Raw genomic sequence first — 14,724 nt, 5'->3', positions numbered from 1 at the left:
TCAGGCTTATCACTTCTGTCACTTAATGCCAGTCAGCAGTACCAACAGATAAGATAAATGAAATAGACCAACTGTTCCTGGAATCAACAGACATAGCAAAATCTTTTGTGTCTAAATTCAGATATATTCAGGGACTTTATGTACACATTCAAGATGCAGCTTCAGGTTTCTCATTTCACTTAAGTTTCATCCAGTGGTCTTGTCAAGTCTACTGTGACCATATGAGTAGTGGGAGATGATCCTCCTCGGAGACCTTTCAAGAAAATCTGGGGTTTGGGTACATTGCTTGAGTTGTCACGCTTAGTCTGGGTGCCAGCATCTTTTGGCAGGTACACTTGGGTGAAGTTCTCTCTTCTCATGTGGCTGAGATCAGTCTGCATGGAGTGAGTTAACAAGCGGCGCAAGTTGGCCTAAAGACACAAAAAGAATCAGATTAAGCAAAACTTTGAACATTTTAGCACGAGGATATACTCAGGAATGTTTATTTTACATCCGTGGGCTTCACAAACCTGGAACATGGCCCACTTTACATTCCTGACAATACATGACTGTGATTTCGTAAATCCTGATCTAACAGGATGTTTGAACAGCACTTTAGGTACCCCACACAATTTTAAATTAGTCTCTTAATAATTTCATACCATTGGATATTGTCCTTCAAATTTTGTTAAATGCTTCACCTTTGTTTTGTTAGAATAAAATATTTTTATGGCAAGTGCTTCCAGTCTTTGTCTGGTTTCTGACAAATGATGATGAGGTTTAGAGGTTGGTGACACAAAGTATCAGATAAAAGTGAAAAAATGCCTTCTTATACCACGTTGCTCACTAACCCCTTGACAAGGGGTAAAAGTTAAGGCAATTTATGATTAAAGCTGGTTATTCACAGAAATTGCCGTAGAGACAACAACAAAACTATTTCTCACAAGGTGTTAATATTCCAAAGCCAGCACTTGAAACAAAAAAATGTTCCTTATTCCACTGAGCCTTCTATGTCATCAACAATGTAAAACACTGTAAATTATGATAATGTTCTCCTCAAAATACACAAAATGCAGTCTTATGCTGGAATTCAGACCCCTCCAAGTAAGTGAGTCCCTAGAGTCCAGTCCAGTCAGTGAAGACTGGATTCAGTGGAAGCTGGAGAGGGATACAGCTGTCCAAATGTCCTAAATGTTGTATCAGGGCAAGTTAAAATATTCTCCAGCCTCCATCACTGAGGTCTCTCTCTGCTGGAATGGAAGGTGAAGCACCTAAATGTAGGCACATTTTGGTACCTTAATCTACAACTAAATCTTATATGCAGAGTCATCAAGCAGAATCCAACAACAAGGAACAATAAGGAACTTACAGAAGAGATGGCATGGGAAGAAAGACGGTATATTACATCTTTTTTCTTTCTGAGGGTTTTAATGACAGAATGTATGCTATTACAAGGAACTATGCTTGCACAGAGAAACAAATGTGAGCTAAAAATTTTACTTCTAGCAGCATATAGGTTTTCTAACAAAGGAATAGCTTAATATTTCATACCACTACAAGTTTTTTGGCTAAGTATGAACAACACAAAAAACACCAAAGGCATGTGAGCTCATCCTCTAACAAAACCCACAAATATGTCTGATGTTTTCCTGAAGAATCAAATTCAATGATGCACTAGTAAACTATTTCTGTTATTTTATCACTTTGTTGTTAAATGTTTCATCACCTCTATATTACAAATTAGCATAGTCAAAGCACTTTTGCATGCATCTGGGATTTTTTCTTTCAGTGCCACATCACTAACCTCACATTTGGACATTTGAGGCTAAAACACCCTTATTTTACTTCAAAGTATATTCTCCAAATATTTCAAACTAACGAGCTACAAATTTTTGGGAATGATCTTCATGACCAGATATTGGAAAATATCCACTTTTGCTTATGCTGAAGAGCCACTGACCACATCTTATGTTTATTTATGACCTTTGTCCTTTACAGAAGCAAAAGAGGCTTTTAACTAGGTTTCTTGTAAACTTATTTGGCTTCTTTATATACCTCAGTAACAACTATTTCTTAGAATCCTTATGAGCTAGCAACACTGGCAAGACTCCGCAGTCCAAAATTTGGTTTCCTTTCATTATGTTAGAGATTTCATGGCAAAAAGGAAAACAGAAAGGAAATAGGCTGCCCAGTAGACCACAGGCCTCCACAGTGCATCTGTTCTCAGAAGAAAATAAAACCCTTTAGTATTATATGTTCAGTTGATATTGTTAACTGCAATATTCCCTGTACTCACAAGACGTTAATTTTGATTGAATTCTGAAAATCAGGTGCTATACCTTGACAACTACATGTGCTGGCAAACCCTAGAAAGAAGCTCCTGACACATTTACTGTTAATTTAACAGTTTTTATGTACTTATGTGGTCAACCTTCTATGGACAGACTGTGATTTCCAATCCATGTATGTTTGTCATACTATCAGAAAATCCTGATAGTATGACAAACATTTGCTCTGGCTTTTTCTCACAAAGAAATTATATAGTAGTATCTTCAACCAATTAAATTGGTTTGAATGCAAAATAACCTTAATATTCAATGCAAGTAAATTCAAAACAACAAACTCTTACCAGATAAAGAAGGCAACTGAAAAATTTGAAATTAATAGATACAGTGGAAGCACTGCTCAAAAAAGCAGGGAAAAATATGGAAGAAGTGAAAGAAGAAGTCTAAATATAGGGAGAGAGAATATCTAGAAAAAAAAAATTGAACCAGTTGTAATGAAGGGGTATGTCTTTGAATAAAAGGTTAGATTTATGTTTCAAGGAACAAAAGTTAAGAATAATTTATTCTCAAATTTGTTATATCCAACAATGAAAATCTGGTAATAACAGTACAAACCAATTTTATAGCTTTTCTTCTCAGTTCCCATTCATTCCATTCATAAGATCTCACAATAGTTGGAGGCAAGATATGAGTATCAGTTTGAGTACCAGTCTCACGTCTTGGGGGTGGTTTCATCGAACTTCTGCTTGCCTTTCTGGCCTGGATGAAAAGAAACAACCAAAGCCAAGCAAGGCATTGAGAAGAATACACAGAAACAGCACATGGGTATGGTACTTTTTAAAAGCAAATAGAGACCTGCAAACTACAAGTGGATAATGATTTTTACATTCAACAATGTTTTTGTTCCCCATGCCCCCACTAAAAGGAAAACATTAAGTACCTGATGGATTTAATTTCTGACACAAAACCTTTGAGGCAGAGGCCACAGCTGAGTTGCAGGCTCCTGTCTACCTAGTGAGTGCTTAATTGTTGGACTTTAGAAAAAATGGGTCCCCTCACTACCAGTACTTTGTGATGCAGGCACCCCAGTCTGTCTTCATGAATGGAGTAAAAATCACAAATTATAACTGGGAGAAGTGCACAGATCTCTGCCACAAGTGGGATATAAACTATGTTTCAAACCAAGGGCCAGTTCAAGACTACATTCTTTCCACTGCTAGGGATATAAAATTCACAAGTGGATCACAGAGAATGTTGTCTATAAATCCAAATCAAGTCTTTGAATTTCACAGAATAACACCATCACATTCATTATTGATGACTCTCCTTTTGTTTTTTAATATGTTCCATAACTCCTGTCCCCAGATATCACTACACCCTCATCCAGCACACATGGATGGACTGCTAAGCTAAAGCTCCAGTTAACGGGATATCTGACATATCTTTTGTTGCATTTATTCACTGGTCCTTTAAGCTACTTTTGCAAAAATGAGGAAAAGAAACATCAGACACAAGACCTGCCTAGGCTGTTGACTAGCAGCTTTTATCACTGCCAGAATGCTTTGGATTTACATATTCTCCTCTGAATAGATAAGGTGAGAATGTCACTAAGCAGAAACATTTCTTCAACACTCTGAAGACCTGGAAAAGATGGACCTTCAGACAGGCAGAGGATTTTACTTCTTTCCTAAAGATAGGTATCATCTGTTCTCTTTTAGAAAGGACAGACCAACCAGTGACCCAGCAGCTGTTTAGCAAGAGGCATGGGCAGTGTGTACCTGTGCATGTGGAACAAGGTATTCAAACTGATGATGGAGCTCAAGCAGTTGAATTAGCTCTGCATATTTTTTTGCTTTTTCTATATTCAATTGAATGAACTTATCTGGATCTTCAGCAAAGCTGTATGCAGCTTCTTTTGAACTGAAAACATAATATTTCTCCTTGTGCTTCAAAATTCCAATAGCAGGATTTCCTAAAAATGAGAAGAAAAACCAACCCAAAATAAGCCCCACAAATTAAAACAGTGAACAGTAAGATATCCAACACAAAAGACATTTGTAATCAAGATTCTGTGTTTTCCTCAAGTTAGTTTCACTTCCTTAATTTCTGAACTCAGTATAAACCCTTAAAAGCAAGCTTTTTTAAAATACAGAAAACTCCATTTTGTTAGGTCAGTAAAATTGCTTTTGATCAGTTCACATCCAGCATGCCTTAGGTGCCTGTCTCAGAAAAACAATAGATAAAACACATATAGCAAAGGCTTAAGAAACCAGTCTTTACCCTCTGATGTTTCCCCTAAAATCTCCAGCAAATGTCTGATTGCAGATCAGAAGTGCATTTATACCACAGGGCATAACACTGAGATGAACTGAAGAAGCAGATAAAGCAGCTGGGAAGCAGAACAACAAATTAACAGAGAAAATGAAGTGTCAATAAAGGCCAAATAACTTATATAGGAAAACACAAACTGATTTCAAGGACAGTGGCAGGTTGGGCTTCAGATGTCATTGCCCAAGAAAGACCAGAACCCTCATAGACAGTGCCTTGAACATACTCAGTCAAAAAAGAAATTATTAGTATGCAAACAGAGGAAGAGAAGAAAATCAATATAACAAACTGTAATAATATTTGTAATAATACATTTTGTTCCAACACCACGGAGCAAGTAAGAGGGAGCTAGGGGTGATCAAAGGCTTGTGATACCTTTCATAGAAGGAGGGGTTAAAGAAGAAAGCCTCCTCAGCATTAAAAAGAAAAAAAGAAATAATATGATAGGGGGTTATAAAACCATGAATTGTGTGCAATATAAAATTACTATTTAGTAATTTTCCTAACAGAAGGACTATCTTTGTTGAAATTATCAAGCCAGAGCTTAAAACCATCTCAAAAAGAGGTACCTGTTCACAGCATATATAATAATAATTGTGGGGCTCTTGAGAATAAGAACATCCCATGACAAACTCTAAATGGATTCCAAAATCAATTAGATAAATGAAAAACCTCTTTGAAGGATTATTCAACAGAAGGTTACAGACTCAACATTAATCAGAGGAAATCCCATAACCACCAACTGCTAGAACAAGAAAGGAAAGATCACTCTGACTTGAATTCTCGTAATTTTAAAGTGTTCATGACTGTCCATGTGCAGTAATCAGATACAGGGCTACAGAGACCTTCAATCCAACTAAGGACAGCTGTTCTCATGTGCAATACTAAGTAAGTAAATTACTGCCATAAAAATATCTGTTCTTTAATACTGACAAGTAAATGGCCACATTTTCCTTCCAAACTCCCATAGGTTTAAATAAATTCTATATGGACAGGTTCTAGAAAGGATAGGGAGATGGAAAACATGAACTAGGATAGTTGAAATAAGGCTAACTTTCAAGACAAATGAGCATAGAGAGGCCAAAAATTCCTACAATTAGTTGACTTAAGTGCACTTTTGCATTCTTTTCAGGAAAGATTTTTAGTACTTTTGTCATGACTATTTAAAAATACATATGAGGTAGGCATGAATGGCTATGTTTGCTACATATGGATGCACAAAATAGAAGGAATGGCCCTTTCCCTCTGCCTGCATTACTGCACATTAACAACAGTAACCAAACCTGTATTCACCTGCAGTGTAGGTTATACAGACACACACAGAGCAGGAAGAAACATTTATCCATCCCATCTTGTTTCTGCCCCTGCTTCCTCCTCAACCCGTCCTGCCTTCTACTAAGGGCAGTTTATTTGTGTATTTAAAAAAAAATAAAGATACTTTAACAGGGGAAATAAGTTATCTGGGGTGAAAATTGAAAATGTAGAAAAACAGTATTCCAGTTTTGACTGGAGTAAGAGGATGCATTCAGAATGCCTTTACATTTTTCCTGATCATTGTGTATGTGTATACAGTATGAAAAATACCTAACTACAAAGCATACCTGGTAGGGTGATACCTTTCACACCAATTGAATGTGCACAGAAACCATGGTACTGGATCAGCAACTGATCAAAATTATCAGTAGTCTCTGGAAAAAACCATTCTTGGTTTGTGAAATCAGAAACATTCACTCTGGTTCCTAAGAAAAGATAAAACAAAGGAAGGACTTCAATACTAAAAAATCAGATGACTAAAAGCTAATAATATTACAGGATGACCAGATAACTGGTTTTCACAGGATGACCTTCAGTGCCCAGATCCCAAAAGCCAAAGTTTAGTCCTGCCTTGAAAGAGAACCTACTGAAAATCAGTTCTGCAAGAACCTTCTTTAGTAGCATTAGTTTTCTTTGAAAACATGGGACAACAACAGGAAAATAATATTTTATTATTTGATTTTGTTTTCACCCACACATGCATTACGAACTCCCTGGCATAAAACTTGGTTCCTAGGAATACCATCTTACAAACAAACTCTTCTGGTAACCAAAGCCCCATTAAATTATTTTGTTTGTACTCTACCCCTCAATTTCCAAAGTTCTGGAAGGTATAAAAATACATGAATACACTTTAAAAAAATTACAAAAAATATAAATATTCTCAGATCCTTCTGCCATTTTTGTAAGGTATACTTGTATCTAGAAGGTCTATTTTAATATGTAAAAATAGAATCACAAGCAACACTACATGAAAATGTAAATCTACACCCTACAAGGCTTGTTTTAATTTACTGTGGAAATTCTGAGTATTAAAAAATCAATATATAACACCTTCTGTAAAGCACCCATTGTAAAGAAAATTCAAACTACAAAATCTTGGAAAATTAAGGAAATTGTAAAAACTTCAATTTTCCATACCCATGGTTTCTTTTATCCTTTCCACATCACTTTTCACAGTAACTCCTTCCAGAAGAGATGTTAGCATTTCCTCTGGAAAAAGCTGTGATTGGATTTCCAAGAATTGTTGCAGATTGTCAGCCATATTTGTGAGGAAGGTTACCAGTAGCATTTCATCCTGAAAGCCAGTCCAAAGCTTAGAAAGTTCCATAAACAGAGGCTGGAACACAAAGAAAATTATTTGAAATGTAGATATGAACAAAGGAAAGCTGATCTCCAAGGCCTTCAGCAACCAGAAATTCCAGGGGAACTCGGGGACACTCTAAGAAGAGCTTCCATCACATATGCCTAAAGCAAGTCCAGCATGTCAACCCACAGGCAAGAGTTGTATTTTTCTATATTTTACTCCAGAGCTTTTCTCAAATAAATGTACTGTGAGACCATGCTTTGAATTTTCCAAATGACAATACAGTTTTATAACTGAAAATATGGTGTACAGGAGTAAGAACCAGAAGGAACACACCTGATTAATTACTAAAGCAGGAAACTACAAACTACCAGATTTTGTTATTTTGTCTGCCCTGTACCACGGCCCCCAGGCCATCATGTGTGTCAAATGGAAGGGGTGCAGGCCTCTTCAGAGTGGTCCAGGGCTCAGGGCAAAACTGGAGGCTGCCCTTCCCAGCACTGACATGCTGTTGGCATACAGGTGTAGGCACATAAAGAAGCAGCCTATAAGCTTTAAGTATCAATGCTGTTTTCAATGACAGTGACATAAAATGGGCCCTGTTACATCTAAACACACAGAGAGCATTTACAGGAAGAGATTCATCCAATCTGAAATGTACACTTAACCACACATTTTATGCATGGTAACAACATTATCATAAGAGCAGCCAACAGAGCCAGCTCTGGAATTCATCAGCATTGCTAATGCTGTGGAAATGTTACAGTTACAAAAATGGAAGAACCTAAAGGAAGATAAAAAACATTCTTAATAGAATAAGCAAAAACTATTAATGAAATGTACTATTTTTCCTAAAACAAATGTTGCTACAAATATAGGCCTTATCCTATGCTTTTTAAAAGACAGAATGCCCTGCTTCTCTACCTGTGTAGAGGATCTAGCTTGTCAGCAACAAGCCAAAGACAAGAAGTTATTTAAATGGTGTCTTAATTGAAAAATCTCTACCTGAAAAGGATCTGAAGTCAAGAGGCATTATACATTCTGTCTTCAGCAGAGAAGACAAAACAACTAACCAACTAGAAGACAAAAAAAATTCCAGGAAGGCAGCAAACAATAGACAGCTTTTAGGGAAAAGCGTAAGGTATATCAGTCACTCAAGCCCCACAAAGATATAGAAGAGGAAAAACTGCTTTGCGTAGCTAGACAAAAAGGAAAAATGTTCTCCAAAAGAGAACATCTGGTTTATAAAATCAAAAGCATACATAAACTGAAGCTTGGATCACTCAAAGTGCTTTTCCCATGAGTTTCCAGCTTGGATGCTCTTATGGGAAGTGTAAAAAATACTCTGAGTAGGTGGGGGTCATGATCTTCCTCTTCCTCCACAGCAGACTTTATTTTGCTTTTTAAAATTAGCTTAGAATGTTAAAAAATAACCTAAATCATACATGAAACGGCATGCTGGTGCAGCAACTAACCACAAGGAATTGGAATGATAATCAAATCACACAAAATAATGAGCTCTCACAAGAAAAGCAAAAATTAAGCTGGTTTTAGCATATTTCTCTCCTGTTTCCTTTATAACATGCCAGCATAATAATCCCAGGTTTTCACAGGCTCATTAAGCAGCCTCCCTCATAACACCTGTAGTTCCCAGCACTCATTCCCCTTCCCCCTACTACCTCCTTCCCATGTCCTGCAGCTCCCAACCAAGGGTGCAACAGTACAGAATATCAATCCTTCAGTGGCTGCTCACTGGCCAGAGAGTGCATAAACCCCATTTCAGACCTGATCTTGGTAAGGCTCTAATTGTGTGTTGCTAATTTTTTTTCCCATAAAACTTGCAGAAAATTACATATTTTGATATCTTTGGACTCTGACAAATGTAACTGAAACTTGCCAATAGGTTCACAAGCTATTGGGAGGGAAAAGAGGCTGACACTCCCATCACAGAAACCCAGTTTCTTCAGAAAAATTACATCAATGACTCATACTGTAATTACAGGGATTGCTATGTGAGGGAACTTTAAAAGAATCATACTCTGTTGGGCTGTTTTCTGCAATCATTATGTTCTTACAGTTTCTGCAAGGAACAGGAAAGAGTATATACACACACACAAAATGAAATCTACAAATAATGACAACTCAAGACACTTACAGTAAAATACCATTTAATTCCTTTGCTCCCTTTTTGTACCTTACATTTTTCTTACTTTAAGTCTTTTAGTTGCCCCTTCAAAAATCACAGATTATATTGTACTAGAGAGAAAATTTGTACCCTCTTGGTAAACATAAACTATTTAAAAACACACACTTTAATAATGTTTTCTACTAAAGAAGTAATGGGTTTTCTACTCATAATACTCACAAAAACTTCTCTGGACTCTATGGAAGTCTTATTCTGCACTGTGTTTTTCAATACCATCATTGCTGCTTCAAACCGAACACCCAATGATTCAACTTCTTGAGCACTTGTAATTGCATCAGACTGGAAAGAGAATATCAGGTAAAACATATCATAGCTCAAAAATCAAGTATTTAGTAATAAGTCTTTACCTGGGCCTCTTCATTCAACTATTTTCAGAACAATTGTTTTAGGGAATGAAATGTACTCTAGCTATCCACAAAATACATTTTTCCTTAAATGTTCAGGTGTTCAGGCATTTCAGGCACACATAAACTACCAATTTTTATGGAAAATCCTCTACATTTTCCCAATGAAGAGAATAAAATTTTTTTTTCAATGCCTTATACAGGAAAGACTAATAAAACCTTCAATTTCTCAAAAGACAATGAAAAGCTCTTCATTAACAAAACAAGAATTTAAATTGTATTCTTCAAAGACTGTTGATTACTCCATATATTTTGGAAGTGTCTGCAGACTAAAACTGAGATGATTTATGGATTGATCAAGGAGATTTTTTTCTCTCATTGGGGCAGAGAATCAGTATGCAAACAACTTTTAATGGTGGACTTGGCAGTGCCAGGCTAATAGGTTAATGGTTGGACTCGATGATTTTAAAGATATTTTCAAACCTAAACAATCTATGGTTCTTTATCTAAAGATATGTTTTATTTTGTTTCATTTATTTCCAAATATTTTTTTCTTTATTTCTATCCTGTGCAAGTAGGTAACTTGAAGACATTCCATCTGCAATAGAAGTCCACAGGGTATAACATCTCACCTGAAGGATGCAAAGGAAGGCTTCATACTGTCTCACATTGAATAGTGCTTCTTTCAATTTAAGAAACCTAAGCTGGGAGAACCTTTGGGGGTTTTCCTGCATGGATTCCAGCAGGGCCGTGTAGCGGTGGGCCAGCAGCTGGCAGGAGTTCAGACGTTCATCCAGAGTCTGTGTAGCTGAGGGAATGGCTTCGCTCAGGATGCCTGGCACTATCCACATGGAATAAATATGAAATATGTATAAAAACAATGAATGAAACCATTATCACACGGTTAAAGTGCAGTATTTGAACATAATGGTCCTCCAATGAAATTTTGATTTCTACATTTTGTTCTTATATTCATGCATTTCCAAATACTTGCAAACCGGATTCAACCACCCTATCTCACTGTTTAGGCTGTTGCAAATATTTAGAATTACAGGTGTGGAAATACCACAGTCAAGTCAAGGAATGTGAGAAAACTTGCTTTATAGTAAATGCAGCTCTGTTGCTACAACTGACATGGGTTTCCTGAGAGAATCTGCACCATTTTCCATTCTTAGTTTCCTAATTTGTAAAATACCAATAACAATAACATGCCTCCCTGAGATGGGAAATTATTGGAGCAGCTCCAGTGAAGAAGTCCAGGCAGAATGAATTGGGAATACCCAGCTCAAACGCAGTTGTGTACTTACAGTCATCAATGCAGCTTCCTCCTCTCTGGCACTGCTTGTTGTACAAACGAATTCCTGTCACTAGCATGGCAAGATCTTTCAGCTGTTGTTCTCTGTCCTTCTTACTGAGTGAGATGAAAGTAATCATCTCTGTCTGGGGGAATACACTCTGCAAGGCAGCTGTAAGCATTACAAAGTGCAAGAAAACCCTCAATATGAGGGAACAGAAAAGAAAATCAATAAGCAAAAATAGCCTCTCCTGAACAAATGCAAAAAGCAGGAAATCTATGGGAAATTTACACTTCAAGGCTAAGCAGTGACAGTTTGGATAGCAAGCATTCATCACAGTTTACCATGTTTGTATCTAAATATCAGCAAAGAGAAGGTGAAATTTTACTTTTTCAAGAAGAAAGCCCAGTTTCACAGCTGGGAGTTTACTGACCTGTTACCTCCCTGACAGCCTCAATATCTGTTGGGGATCCCAGGCCAGATCTCAGCAGCACATAGGTAACAATATTTTGATACACATTCTCCATTTCTTCTTGTGCACGTGGACCACTCTCTGTGGTGGCTCTAACTATAGAAGCCAGTTTTCCTTCCAGAACACGCTCCTGTTCACTCAGTAATTCATCTAGGAAAGAAGGACACTTAGAAAGTGCTATCTAAATCCTTTGAAATTTGGCTCATACAGAGGGTGCAATTCATTTCCACAGTCACAGCACCAACTTAAGGTTTCTGAAGCACAGGTCCGTGGAAGAGATAGTTCATAGTACCACACCATTAGAATTAAAAACAGCAGAGTTAAACATTAATAAAATTAGCATAATTAACATCAGTCAGTAGAGTCCTGAGAACCGTTCAGGCCAAACTAGACAGCAAGTCTCTGGCTCTCTGGACTCCTCTGACTGCAGGAGGACTTAACTTACACACACACATATTTCAAACACACCTGAAGTTACATGTTTAAGTCTGAATACTACTCAGGATCTCAAAAACTTGCTGGAGTTACTGAGCTTATACAGTTCAGAGGATTTAAGAGCAGCTCCCAGTTGCTAATTTTTGGTTTTAATCCATGCTAACAGGAAAACATTTTCATTTTCTCCCCACAGAGAAATGCTTTTTTGATGTCTATTCTTCTTCTGTGTCTTCTATTTCCCAGCCAGCCTCCACTGTCCCTTTGAGATCAGGAATTACAATTACAGCAGAGGCATTTTCCCCATCATGTTTTATTTTCACATGCTCATTCTCAGACCATATGAAATTACTACTGATGAGACAAAAACATACTTAGCTAAAGCTGTCACTGATTGTTCAAGATTACTCAAATCTCCCAATTAGGGATATTGATAAAATACTGAGTTCTGAGTGCCTTCAGACACAGGGGCAGGTGCAAGCTTTTCTTGCTGAAGGCAGCTAACCACTGAACCTGAAAGTGCAAGTGTCCTCAAGCAACCTAATAAAATATATTCAGTAAATCTCCCAGACAGCATGAGAAGAATGTACTCTCAAATCTAATGTACACTTTACCCTACTATATCCATACTGAAACATCAGACTCCTGTACAGTAAATTTCTCCTGGGATTTTTATTTTGTTTATGGCCAGGATTCATTTAACAGTAATTACTCTTATTAATACTATTAATTACTATTAATTACTATTATAAATTATAAACTCAGCATCAACTTCTATGAAAACATATTAGAAATTACCTCGGTTTGCATAGTTCATATCAAAGTAAACTTGCATCTTAATTGTGCTTAGGGATGGGTTTGTCGTGTCAAGCAGTCTGGTAACACAGAGCTAAAAAGAGAGTCAGAGAAGTGAGTTCTTTCTCATCTCTGGGGAAACATCTGAACTGACAGTGATCTACTGAAGGTTTCACAACAGCTGTAGAGCCCCCTCACTACCATTTTCTCCATAAAAAGCTTTTCTAAGGCATTTGTTTATGGAAACATAATCCAGTCTTTAGCTACAAAGCCATGAGAATAAAGCAGCACTAAAATTTTGAAAGAGTTCATGTAATTTTAGTTACAGGAAAAGGTAGCAAATAATGCTACAGCCTTAGATAAGTAGTGACTCTCAACATCATGTCAGAATTACCTGGATGAGATCCTGCATATCGTTTTCTGTAAGGATTCGATCCATATTAAAATCATTTCTTGGATCTAAAACAACAGCTTTCACCTAGAGATTGCCAAAAGAAAGATACTAATTTACATCACAAAATATCATCTTGCAACTCACTTTTTTTTTCCTGAAAAATCTCAGATGCATTCAATATTTCTTTACTATTCTTTTTTATCCATTTCAGTCTTTGATAATGAAACAAAATTACTTCATTTCACATCTCACCAGTTTCAATCTCAGTTCTCAGGCCCAAATGAAAAAAAAAAATTTGTGATACAAATATTTAAATATAGCTCCTTTAAAAATTACTTGGAAAAATAATTTCCTAAGTAACATTGTTTGAAAATCCATCATAGTTGTTTATAAACTTCTAAGTTGGTGCTATATGCATTGACATAAACATTTACCATTTGAATAAAAAAATATAGTGTTCTACATGCAGGAAAATAAATCTATGTTTTCAATTGGTGCAAGGTATCTTGCCAGCCACTTGTATGAATATTTTACTCATTAAAATGTTCCTGCTTAATTGATTAATACTGCTTTTGAGCCCAATATTTTTTCTAAAGCTGCAGTGTCACCTTTAGAGGAAAAAATAGCACATTAACAGTACTGCTGTGAAGCATTTACATTTATATACAAGTTTATCAAGAGCTGATCATCAATAAAGAAGGAATCTAGCCCATCTTTCTTCAGACACAGCTTTGCAGGTACATCCAGACTATATTCTGCAGCAGTGCTGCGTCTCCTAAGAGATGCCAAAATCTAAAATGTTTTTAAGGATACTTACAGTTGTCTACCAAGGAAAATACTGATATTGATTCCATTAAATTTTCACTTTAAATGGGATCAAAGCCCATTCCTTCAAATATTCAGCCCATTTATACTACCTGGCTCTGTCTGAGCAGAGAAACAAACAAAATTATCCATCACAAGAGAAGGAGGAGGTGAACATCGAAGAATAAATATAGCTGCTGCATTAAACATTCACCTATGCATCACAGGCTCATTTATGAGAGTGTGAAGAAACGTTATTAAAACTTGGTAACACTTCTCTTTTTCACTTCTGAAAGAAAGCAATGTTTTATCTGACTGCAGAAGAAAGCTGCGAGTTGGAGTTCAGAGAGTTTGCGGGACTCAGGACCTGCAGCCTTCTTGGAGCATTATATTCACATTGTGATTTCAGGGGAATAAAGTTCTTTCGCAGGTTTTTAGGACCCAATGCTGGGGCTGAGTGCCCCTTAAAAATACCTCAGTGCAGGCAATTGGAAACCCAGCTCAGGTCACCCCTGACAGCCTCAGCTGCCGCCAGCCCCTGAACGCTTCCTTTCGCGCTTACCATGAAGGCCACCAAGGTTTCCGAGAGGCTTTGTCCCTGGGCAGCGCACTCCAGGCCCACCTGGCGGACTATTCTCTTGATGACACTTTGGGTCAGCTCGCCGGACATGCTGGCCAAGCACACTTCACCGGGCTGCACTCACTTCAGCGAGGCTCCCTGCGGCCCGAGCCCCCGCCTGCCGCGCAGCCCGTCCCGAAGCCGAAGCTCC

The 14,724-nt window shown here is 37.3% G+C and overlaps 1 protein-coding gene across 1 annotated transcript; it reads right to left on the bottom strand.

Moving 5' to 3' along the window:
* Positions 1-103: 103 nt before the first annotated feature.
* Positions 104-14,723, bottom strand: CFAP206 (cilia and flagella associated protein 206). The gene is made up of 12 exons (XM_064412622.1): positions 14,517-14,723; positions 13,151-13,234; positions 12,760-12,850; positions 11,491-11,679; positions 11,070-11,228; positions 10,395-10,603; positions 9,578-9,697; positions 7,047-7,245; positions 6,194-6,331; positions 4,043-4,236; positions 2,880-3,023; positions 104-410 (listed from the first exon to the last, which is right to left on the bottom strand). Exons 1-12 carry the CDS (start codon positions 14,622-14,624, stop codon positions 180-182), a joined length of 1,866 nt encoding a protein of 621 aa, XP_064268692.1. The 5' UTR covers positions 14,625-14,723; the 3' UTR covers positions 104-179.
* Position 14,724: the final 1 nt, after the last annotated feature.

The sequence above is a fragment of the Passer domesticus genome, chromosome 3, assembly GCF_036417665.1.
Source record: "Passer domesticus isolate bPasDom1 chromosome 3, bPasDom1.hap1, whole genome shotgun sequence".
Taxonomy (NCBI): domain Eukaryota; kingdom Metazoa; phylum Chordata; class Aves; order Passeriformes; family Passeridae; genus Passer; species Passer domesticus.
The sequence above is the reverse complement of the archived record's forward strand: the minus strand, read 5'-3'. Positions and strand labels throughout refer to the sequence as shown.